At 35.1% G+C, this 11,384-nt stretch overlaps 1 protein-coding gene across 1 annotated transcript; it reads right to left on the bottom strand.

Moving 5' to 3' along the window:
• Nucleotides 1-897: 897 nt before the first annotated feature.
• Nucleotides 898-11,152, bottom strand: LOC115916903 (netrin receptor DCC-like; the record flags this gene model as incomplete). The annotated part of the gene is made up of 4 exons (XM_030970635.1): nt 898-947; nt 4,571-4,765; nt 7,856-7,966; nt 11,011-11,152. Coding segments are annotated over 4 exons (498 nt in total), but the record flags the coding sequence as incomplete, so codon positions are not given.
• Between the last annotated feature and the right edge of the window lie 232 nt (nt 11,153-11,384).

Here is an 11,384-nt window from a genome sequence, read left to right as displayed (position 1 = left end):
TTTTATTCCAATTTTTTTTGCTATTTTTCCTCAGTTTTTCCCCAATTTTTGCCCAATTTTTCCCATTTTATTCCAAATTTTCCCCATTTTTCTCCCACTTATTCCCAATTTTTCCCCATTTTTATTCCCATTTATTCCCGATTTTTCCCTTTCATTCCCAATTTTCCCCACTTTTTCCCCATTTTATTCCAAATTTTCCTCAAATTTCCCCAATTTTTCCCCATTTTATTCCAAATTTTCCCCAATTTTCTTCCAATTTTTGCCCAATTTCTCCCCAATTTTCCCTCAATTTTCCCCATTTTATTTTCAATTTTTCCCCATTTTATTCCCAATTTTCCTCCAAATTTATTTTTTTTTTTCCCATTTTATTCCCAAATTTTCCCCTTTTTTTTTCCAATTTTTTTCCAATTTTTTCCCCCAATTTTTTCCCCAATTTTCCCCAAATTTCCCTCAATTTTTTCCCAATTTTGTCCCGATTTTTCCCCATTTTATTCCAAACTTTTCTCCCAATTTTTGCCCATTTTATTCCCATTTTTCCCCAATTTTCCCTTATTTTTTTCCCCAATTTTTCCCAATTTTCCCATTTTTTGTCCCATTTTTCCCCAATTTTCCCCATTTTATTCTCAATTTTTCCCCATTTCTTCCTCATTTTATTCCCATTTTTCCTCAATTTTCCTCCAATTTTTCCCCATTTTATTCCAATTTTTTGCTATTTTTGCTCAGTTTTTCCCCCAATTTTCCCCCAAATTTTCCCCATTTTATTCCCATTTTTTCCCAATTTTCCCCCATTTTATTCCCAATTTTTCCTCAATTTTTCCCCAATTTTTCCCCAAAAATTCCATTTTCTCCATTTTTACCTGCAGCTTTGGTGGTCGACTCTCATAGAGAGGAATTCCCTCACGGCTTGTTGAAAGCTTTCAGTGAAATCACATAATGGGAATTGGGTTCTGAAATTAAAAATTAATGAAATTAAATTACATTTAAATTAAATTAAAAATTAAAAAAAAAATTGGGGAAAAAATGAGAAAAAATTGGGGAAAAATGGGGGGAAAGTTCGGAATAAAATGGGAGAAAAATTGGGAAAAAATTGGAATAAAATCCAGAAAAACTGAGAATAAAATGAGAATAAAATGGGAAAAAACTGGGGAGAAATTGGGGGAAAATTGGATTAAAAAATGGGAATAAAATGAGGGAAAAATGGGGAAAAAATTGGGAATAAAATAGGGAAAAATTGGAATAAATAGGAATAAAAAAGGGAAAATTTGGGGAAAAACTTGGGAAAAAAATGGGGAAAAATTGGGGGAAAATTGGGAGGAAAATAAGAATAAAATGGGAAAAAAATTGGAAAAAATGGGAATAAAACTGGGGAAAAATTGGGAAAAATGTGGGGAAAACTGGGAAAAATTTCAGATAAAAATCTCCAAAAACTGAGGAAAAAATCAGGAAAAAATGGGGGAAAATTGGGAAAAATGTGGGGAAAAATTGGGGAAATTGGGGGGAAAATTGGTGGAAAAATTGGGAAAAAATCACAAAAAAATCACCAAAAATAGAGAAAACATCAGGAAAAAATGGGAGAAAATTGGGGGAAAATTGGGGAAAATACAGAAAAAATCGGGGAAAAAATGGCAAAAAATGGACAAAAAAATGGACAAAAATTGGGGTAAGTTGAGGGAAAAATGGGAGAAAAATGGGGAAAAATTGGGAAAAAATGGGGGGAAAATTGGGGAAAAAAATGAAGAAAAAATTGGGGAAAATTGGGGGAAAATGGGGGGAAAATTGGGGATAAATTGGGGAAATTGGGAATAAAATGAGGAAAAAAAATTGGGGAAACATTGGGGAAAAATTTGGGAAAAAAAATGGAGAAAAGGGGAATAAAATAGGGAAAAAAACTGGGAGAAAAGTGGGGAAAAAATTGGCAGGAAATTGGAGAAAAATTGGGGAAAAATTGGCAAAAAATGAAGAAAAAAAATTGGGGAAATTGGGGAAAATGGGGGGAAAATTGGGGAAAAGGGGAAAAATGGGGGAAAATTGGGAAAAGATGGCAAAGAAATGGAGAAAAAATTGGGGAAAAATTGGGGGAAAATTGGGACAAATTGGGAGAAAATCTGGTGGAAAATTGGGAAAAAATGGGTAAAAAATTGGGGAAAAATAGGAGAAAAATTAGGAAAAAAATCAGAAAAAATTGGGGAAAAATGGGGAAAAATGGAGAAAAATTGGGAGAAAATTGGGGAAAAATTCGGACAAAAATGGGGAAAAATTGGGGGAAAATTGGCAAAAAAATGAAGAAAAAATTGGGGGAAATTGGGGAAAATGGGGGGAAAATTGGGGAAAAATTGGGAGAAAAATTGGGGAAAAAATGGGGAAAATTGGGGAAAAATGGAGAAAAATTGGGGAAAAATTGGGGGAAAATTGGGGGAAAATTGGGGGAAAATTAGGAAACAATTCACAAAAAATTGGGGAAAATGGGGGAAAAAATAGAGAAAAAATTGGGAAAAAATTGTGGAAAAACTGGGGAAAAATGGGTAAAAAATTGGGGAAAAATTGGGGAAAATTGGGGAAAAAATGGGGGAAAATTGGGAAAAAATGGAGAAAAAATAGGAATAAAATGGGGATAAAATGGGGAAAAAAAGGGCGAAAAATGCGAGAAAAATCACAAAAAAATCCAAAAAAAATCCAAACAAAATGGGAAAAAATAGGAAAAAATAGGAATAACTCCAAATAGTATTTTTTACTAAAAAACCCCAAACTCACCCAAGTTTAGGATGTTGTAGGACCTCTGTTTGGGCTCCAGGGTGACAGTGGCAGCGTAGGGACTGCCCACCCCAGAAAATGAGGAAGCCCCGGATCTGTGGGGGGAATTGGGGAAACACTGGGGGGAATTGGGGGAAAATTGGGGGAAAAGGAGAAAATTGGGGAAATTGGGGAAAAATGGAGAAAAAATTGGGCGGAAATTGGGGGAAAATTGGGGAAAAATTGGGGAAAAAATCACCAAAAAATCGCCAAAATCAGGGAAAAAATCAGGAAAAAAATGGGGGAAAATTGGGGAAAAATTGGGAAAAGATGGCAAAGAAATGGAGAAAAAATTGGGGAAAAATTGGGGGAAAATTGGGAAAAATTGGGAGAAAATCTGGTGGAAAATTGGGAAAAATGGGTAAAAAATTGGGGAAAAATTGGGGAAAAATAGGAGAAAAATTGGGAGAAAATTGGGGAAAAATAGTGAAAAATGGAGAAAAATTGGGGGAAAATTGGGGGAAAATTGCAGGAAAATTGGGGAAAAATTGGAGAAAAATTGGGGGAAAATGGGGAAAAATGGGGGAAAAATTGGGGAAATTTGGGGAAAAATTGGGGAAAATTGGGGAAAATGGGGGGAAAATGGGCAAAAAATGGCAAAAAATGGAGAAAAAATTATAGAAAAAAAATGGGGAAAAATTGGGGAAAAAATGGAGAAAAAATTGAGAAAAATTGGGGGAAATTGGGGAAAAAATGGGGGAAAATTGGGGAAAAAATGCGGGGAAATGGAGAAAAATTTGAGAAAAAATGGGAATAAAATGGGGGAAAAAAGGGCGAAAAATGAGCGAAAAATCACAAAAAAATCCCAAAAAAAATCCGAAAAAAATGGGAAAAAATAGGAAAAAATAGGAATAACTCCAAATAGTATTTTTTACTCAAAAACCCCAAACTCACCCAAGTTTAGGATGTTGTAGGACCTTTGTTTGGGCTCCAGGGTGACAGTGGCAAATTAGGGACTGCCCACCCGTAGCCAATGAGGAAGCCCCGGATCACAGCCCGGGGGGGGGAAACACTGGGGGGTGGGGAAAATTGGGAAAAATGGAGAGAAAATTGGGGAAAATTGGGGAAAAATTAGGGGAAAAATTGGCAAAAAATGTAAGAAAAAATTGGGGAAAATTGGGGAAAAGGGGGGAAAAAAAAATCAGAAAAATTGGGGAAAATTGGGGAAAAATTGGGGGAAAATTGGGGAAAAATCGGCAAAAAAATGGAGAAAAAATTAGGGAAAATTGGTGGAAAATTGGGAAAAATTGGTAAAAAATTGAGAGAAAATTGGGGAAAAATTGGGAGACAAATGGGGGAAAATTGGGGGAAAATTGGTAAAAAAATGAAGAAAAAATTGGGGGAAATTGGGGAAAATGGGGGGAAAATTGGGAAAAACTGGGAAAAAATGGAGAAAAAATTGGGAGAAAGTGGGAAAAAATTGGGGGAAAATTGGGGAAAAATTCACAAAAAAATTGGGAAAAATTGGGGAAAAATTAGGAAACAATTCACAAAAATTGGGGAAAAATGGGGAAAAATGGAGAAAAAATTGGCAGAAAATTGTGGAAAAATTGGGGGAATTGGGGAAAAATTGGGGAAAATTGGGGAAAAAATGGGGGAAAATTGGGAAAAAATGGAGAAAAAATAGGAATAAAATGGGGATAAAATGGGGAAAAAAAGGGCGAAAAATGCGCGAAAAATCACAAAAAAATCCAAAAAAAATCCAAACAAAATGGGAAAAAATAGGAAAAAATAGGAATAACTCCAAATAGTATTTTTTACTAAAAAACCCCAAACTCACCCAAGTTTAGGATGTTGTAGGACCTCTGTTTGGGCTCCAGGGTGACAGTGGCAGCGTAGGGACTGCCCACCCCGTAGCCAATGAGGAAGCCCCGGATCACAACGTTCGGGTTCTGAGGCGGCGTCCAGCTCAGCGAGATCCCTGAGGGTAAAGGGCGCACGTGCAGCGAGCTGGGCTGCTCAGGAACCTGAGATTCTGCCAAAATATAAAAACAAAAGATTTAAAAATCAAATAGAAAAAAAACTGGGGGAAAATCCGACAAAAATTGGATTTTTTAGTGATTTTTCCCGATTTTTTCCTATTTTTCCTGATTTTTTCTCCCCATTTTTCCCCAATTTTTCCCCAATTTTCCCCTAATTTTCTCCCAATTTTCTCCCAATTTTCCCCAAATTTTTTTCCCCCAATTTTCCCCCTTTTCCTCCTTTAATTGCCAATTTTTTCTGATTTTTTTCTGACTTTTTTCCCATTTTTCCCCTATTTTTTTCTGATTTTTCCCAATTTTTTTCTGATTTTTTCTCCCATTTTTCCCTCATTTTTTCCTGATTTTTTCCCTATTTTTTTCTGATTTTTTCCCATTTTTTCCCTATTTTTTTCTGATTTTTCCCAATTTTTTCCTGATTTTTCCCCAATATCTTTCTGATTTTTTTCTGATTTTTTCCCTATTTTTCCCTGATTTTTTCCCAATTTTTTCCTGATTTTTCTCCCATTTTCCCCTCATTTTTTCCCTCATTTTTCCCTACTTCTTTCTGATTTTTCCCAATTTTTCCCCTATTTTTTCTGATTTTTTTCTGATTTTTCTCTGATTTTTTTCTGATTCTTTTCCCTATTTCGGTCTCATTTTTTCTCTATTTATTTCGGATTTTTTCCCTTTTTTTTTCCCAATTTTTTCCCAATTTTAACCAATTTTTCCCTATTTTTTCCCTCGTTTTTTCCACATTTTTTCTCCACTTTTTGCCAAACTTTCACCCAATTTTTCCCCAAATTTTCCCCCATTTTTCCTCAATTTTTTCCCAATTTTTCCCCTTTTTTCCCCAATTTTTTCCCCAATTTTTCCCCTTTTTTCCCCAATTTTTTCCCCAATTTTTCCCCTTTTTTCCCCAATTTTTTCCCCAATTTTTTCTCATTTTTCCCCAGATTTCCCAGCTCAGCGAGATCCCTGAGGGTAAAGGGCGCAGGGCAGCGAGCTGGGCTGCTCAGGAACCTGAGATTCTGTAAAAATATAAAAATAAAAGATTTAAACATCAAATAGAAAAAAAACTGGGGGAAAATCCGACAAAAATTGGGTTTTTTAGTGATTTTTCCTGATTTTTTTGTGATTTTTTCCTGATTTTTCTCCCCATTTTTCCCCAATTTTTCCCCAATTTTCCCCTAATTTTCCCCAATTTTTCCCCCAATTTTTCCCCAATTTTTTCCCAAATTTTCCCCCTTTTCCTCATTTAATTGGCAATTTTTTCTGATTTTTTTCTGATTTTTTTTCCCATTTTTCCCCTATTTTTTTCTGATTTTTCCCAATTTTTTTCTGATTTTTTCTCCCATTTTTCCCTCATTTTTTCCTGATTTTTTCCCTATTTTTTTCTGATTTTTCTCCCATTTTTTCCCTATTTTTTTCTGGTTTTTCCCAATTTTTTCCTGATTTTTCCCCAATATCTTTCTGATTTTTTTCTGATTTTTTCCCTATTTTTCCCTGATTTTTTCCCAATTTTTTCCTGATTTTTCTCCCATTTTCCCCTCATTTTTTCCCGAATTTTTCCCTACTTCTTTCTGATTTTTCCCAATTTTTCCCCTATTTTTTCTGATTTTTCTCTGATTTTTCTCTGATTTTTTTCTGATTCTTTTCCCTATTTCGGTCTCATTTTTTCTCTATTTATTTCGGATTTTTTCCTTTTTTTTTTCCCAATTTTTTCCCAATTTTAACCAATTTTTCCCTATTTTTTCCCTCGTTTTTTCCACATTTTTTCTCCACTTTTTGCCAAACTTTCACCCAATTTTTCCCCAAATTCTCCCCCATTTTTCCTCAATTTTTTCCCAATTTTTCCCCTTTTTTCCCCAATTTTTTCCCCAATTTTCCCCTTTTTCCCCAATTTTTTCCCCATTTTTTTTCCCCTTTTTCCCCAATTTTTTCCCCAATTTTTCTCATTTTTCCCCAGATTTCCCAGCTCAGCGAGATCCCTGAGGGGGGGCACGCGCAGCAGCGGCTGGGCTGCTCAGGAACCTGAGATTCTGTAAAAATATAAAAATAAAAGATTTAAACATCAAATAGAAAAAAAACTGGGGGAAAATCCGACAAAAATTGGATTTTTTAGTGATTTTTCCTGATTTTTTTCCTATTTTTTCCTGATTTTTCTCCCCATTTTTGCCTTTTTTTCCCCAATTTTCCCTAATTTTCTCCCAATTTTTCCCCAATTTTCTCCCAATTTTTCCCAAATCTTCCCCCTTTTCCTCATTTAATTGGCAATTTTTTCTGATTTTTTTCTGATTTTTTTTCCCATTTTTCCCCTATTTTTTTCTGATTTTTCCCAATTTTTTTCTGATTTTTTCCCCCATTTTTCCCTCATTTTTTCCCTATTTTTTCCTGATTTTTCCCCAATTTTTTCTGATTTTTTTTCTGATTTTTCCCGATTTTTTTCTGATATTTTTCCTGATTTTTCTCCCCATTTTTGCCTTTTTTTTCCCCAATTTTCCCCCAATTTTTCTCCAACTTTTCCCCAATTTCCCTCAAATTTCTCCCATTTTTATCCCCATTTTTTCCCCAATTTTCCCACATTTTTCCCGATTTTTTTCCCCAATTTCTGCCTTTTTTCCCCCAATTTTTCCCCAATTTTCCTCCAATTTTTCTCCAATTTTTCCCCAATTTTCTTCCAATTCTTCCTCCATTTTCCCCTAATTTTTCCCGGTTTTTCCAATTTTTTCACCAAAACTTCCCCCATTTCCCCCCAATTTTTCTCCAAATTTTCAACAACTTTTCCCCCAATTTCCCTCAAATTTTTCCCATTTTTATCCCAATTTTCCCCCAATTTTCCCCCAATTTTCCCCCAATTTTTCCCCAATTTTCCCCCATTTTTCCCCCAATTTTCCCTGTAATTTTTCCCATTTTTCTTCAATTTTTCTCCCCAATTTTTACCGTATTTCCCCTACTTTTCCCCCATTTTTTACCGTATTTCTCCTAATATTCCCCCAATTTTTCCCCAAATTTTCTCCCAATTTTCCCCCAATTTTCCCCTAAATTTCCCCCAATTTTTTCCCCAATTTTCCCCAATTTTCCCCAATTTTTCCCCAATTTTTCACCATCCAGATCATGGTCAGGAGTCTCAGCTGCCACCCAGGCCGAGGGCGGCCCCGTCCCGTTCGCCGTCATCGCCGCCACTTGGAAGCTGTGCTGGCTGCCCTTGTCCAAATCTAAAAATAATTCAAATTCCAATTAAAAATATTATTTGAAAAATTAAAAAATCACTTCAAACATCAAAGGAACAATTGGAGAATTTTTAGGAATTTTTGGGGGGTATTTTTGGGGCATTTTTTGGGATTTTTTGCAAATTTTTAGGGGGATTTTTGAGGGTTTTTGGGGAATTTGGGGGTTTTTTGGGGGGATTTTTAGGGAATTTTTGGGGATTTTTTGGGGATTTTTTCAGGGATTTTTAGGGAATTTTTGGGGGGATTTTTGGGGATTTTTTCAGGGATTTTTAAGGAATTTTTGGGGGATTTTTGGGGATTTTTTGGGGAATTTTTGGGGGATTTTTAGGGATTTTTTGGGGATTTTTTGGGGAATTTTTGCGAATTTTTTGGGGAATTTTTGGGGAATTTTTGGGAATTTTTAGGAATTTTTGGGGGATTTTTAGGGATTTTTGGGGGATTTTTTTGGAGAATTTTTTTGGATTTTTTCAGGGATTTTTAGGGAATTTTGGGGGGGATTTTTGGGGATTTTTTGGGAATTTTTAGGGAATTTTTGGGGAATTTTTGGGGAATTTTTTAGGGATTTTTTGGGGATTTTTTGGGGAATTTTTGCGAATTTTTTGGGGAATTTTGGGGGGATTTTCTGGGAATTTTTAAAGGATTTTGTGGGGATTTTTAAAGGATTTTTTGGGGAATTTCGGGGATTTTTTGGAGAATTTTTGGGAGAATTTTGGGGAATTTTGGGGGATTTTTTGAGAATTTTTTAGGGATTTTTTGGGGAATTTTTGGGGAATTTTTGGGAATTTTTAGGGGATTTTTTGGGGAATTTTTGGGGATTTTTTGGGCAATATTTGGGGAATTTCTTAGGATTTATTGGGAATTTTTTTTTTTGGGAATATTCAGGGAATTTTTGGAGAATTTTTGGGGAATTTTTGGGGAATTTTTAGGGGGATTTTTGGGGCATTTTTGGAGATTTTTTAGGGAATTTTGGGGGATTTTTGGGGGATTTTTACAGAATTTTTGGGGAATTTTTGGGGATTTTTAGGGAATTTCTGGAGAATTTTGGGGAATTTTTGGGTGAATTTTTTGGAGAATTTTTGGAATTTTTTGTGGCATTTTTGGGAATATTTTGGCGATTTTTTTGGGATTTTTTAAGGAATTTTTAGGGAATTTTTGGCAATTTTTTAGGGATTTTTAGGGAATTTTTGGGGGATTTTTTTGAGGAATTTTTGGGGAATTTTTAGGGAATTTTTGGGGATTTTGGGGCATTTTTGGGGAATTTTTTGGGGAATTTTCGGGGATTTTTTGGGGAATTTTTGGAGATTTTTGGGGAATTTTTTGGGAAATTTTTAGGGATTTTGGGGGAATTTTTAGGGAATTTTTGGGGGATTTGTTGGGGATTCTTTTGGGGATTTTTTGGGGAATTTTTAGGGAATTTTTGGGAATTTTTGGGGAATTTTTCGGGGATTTTTTGGGGAATTTTTTGAGCAATATTTGGGTAATTTTTTAGGATTTATTGGGAATGTTTTGGGAATATTCAGGGAGTCTTTGGAGAATTTTTTGGGATTTTTTGTGAATTTTTGGGAGTTTTTTTGGGGATTTTTTGGGAACTTTTTTGGAATTTTTGGGGAATTTTAGGAATTTTTGGGGGATTTTTTAGTGAATTTTTGGGGGTTTTTGGGAATTTTTGGGGATTTTTTGGGGGATTTTTTGGGGAATTTTTGGGGAATTTTTGAGGATTTTTAGGCAATTTTTGGGGAATTTTTGGAGAATTTCTAGGAATTTTGGGGGGGGATTTTTGGGGATTTTTTGCAAATTTTTTGAGGAAATTTTTTGGGATTTTTTGTGAATGTTTTGTGGACTATTTGGGGAATTTTTGGGATTTTTCAGAATTTTTGGGGAATTTTTTGTGACATTTTTAGGGGATTTCTTGGGGAATTTTTGGGCAATTTTTAGGGAATTTTTGGGGGATTTTTTAAGGAGTTTTTTAGGGAATTTTGGGGAATTTTTGGGGGGATTTTTGGGGAAAATTTTGAGGCATTTTTGGGAATTTTGGGGGATTTTTGGGGATTTTTTGGGGAATTTTTTGGGAATTTTTAAGGAATTTTTGGGGAGTTTGGGGAATTTTTGGGGAATTTTTTGGAAATTTTTTGGGAATTTTTGGGTCATTTTTGGGGGATTTTTGAGGATTTTTGGGGAATATTCAGGGAATTTTTGGGGAATTTGGGGGATATTTTGGGAATTTTTGGGGGATTTTTGGGTCATTTTTGGGGGATTTTTGAGGATTTTTGGAGGCATTTTTTGGGAATTTTGGGGGATTTTTTGGAGATTTTTTGGGGATTTTTTGGAGAATTTTTGGGGAATTTTTGGGTCATTTTTGGGGAATTGTTGAGGATTTTTGGGGATTTTTTGAGGCATTTTTTGGGAATTTTGGGGAATTTTTTGGGAATTTTTGGGGAATTTTTGGGTCATTTTTGGGGGATTTTTAAGGATTTTTGGGGAATATTCAGGGAATTTTTGGGGAATTTTTGAGAATTTTTTGGGATTTTTTGAGGCATTTTTTGGGAATTTTTGGGGGAATTTTTAGGGATTTTTTTGGGATTTTTGGGGGGATTTTTGGGGAATTTTTTGGGGAATTTTTGGGGGATTTTTGAGGAATTTTTGGGAATTTTTGGGGAATTTTTAGAGATTTTTAGGGGATTTTTTGGGGTATTTTTATGGGAATTTTTTGGGGCATTTTGGGGGATTTTTAGGAGATTTTTGGGGATTTTTTTGGGGGATTTTTGGGGAATTTTTGGGGGATTTTTGGGCCATTTTTTGGGGAATTTTGGGGAATTTTTTGGGGCTTTTTAGGGAATTTTTGGGGAATTTTTGTGGAATTTTTGGGGAATTTTTGGGTCATTTTGGGGATTTTTTTTTTTTGGAATTTTTGAGGCATTTTTTGGGAATTTTTAGGGGATTTTTAGGGATTTTTTGGGGGATTTTTTGGGGAATTTTTTGGGGGATTTTTTGGTGTGAAACAAGTGACTTTGTGTCGCTTTTTTCCCCACCTGTGAAGAGGCACCAGAGGTTCGTGCCTTCCAAGGTTTCCGCCTCTCCTCGCCGGGAATTTCTCCGGTGCCGGATTTTGTAGCCGGTGAGGAAACCGTGCTGGGAGCCCGGCGGGGGCGGCTGCCACCTCACCCTGATGCTCTGAAAATGGCAAAAAAATTCCATTTTATTCCAAAAAATTATGAAGAATTTATTGGGATTTTTTGGGGAATTTTTTGGGAATTTTTCAGGAATTTTTCGGGAATTTTTTTGGGATTTTTTGCAATTTTTTGGCCATTTTTTATGATTTTTTAACGAATTTTTTGTGATTTATTTAGAATTTTTCTGCTCTTTTTTGAAATATTTTTGGGGTTTTTTTAGGAATTTTTTGGGA

This window comes from Camarhynchus parvulus, unplaced genomic scaffold (assembly GCF_901933205.1).
Source record: "Camarhynchus parvulus unplaced genomic scaffold, STF_HiC, whole genome shotgun sequence".
Classification (NCBI taxonomy): domain Eukaryota; kingdom Metazoa; phylum Chordata; class Aves; order Passeriformes; family Thraupidae; genus Camarhynchus; species Camarhynchus parvulus.
The sequence above is the reverse complement of the archived record's forward strand: the minus strand, read 5'-3'. Positions and strand labels throughout refer to the sequence as shown.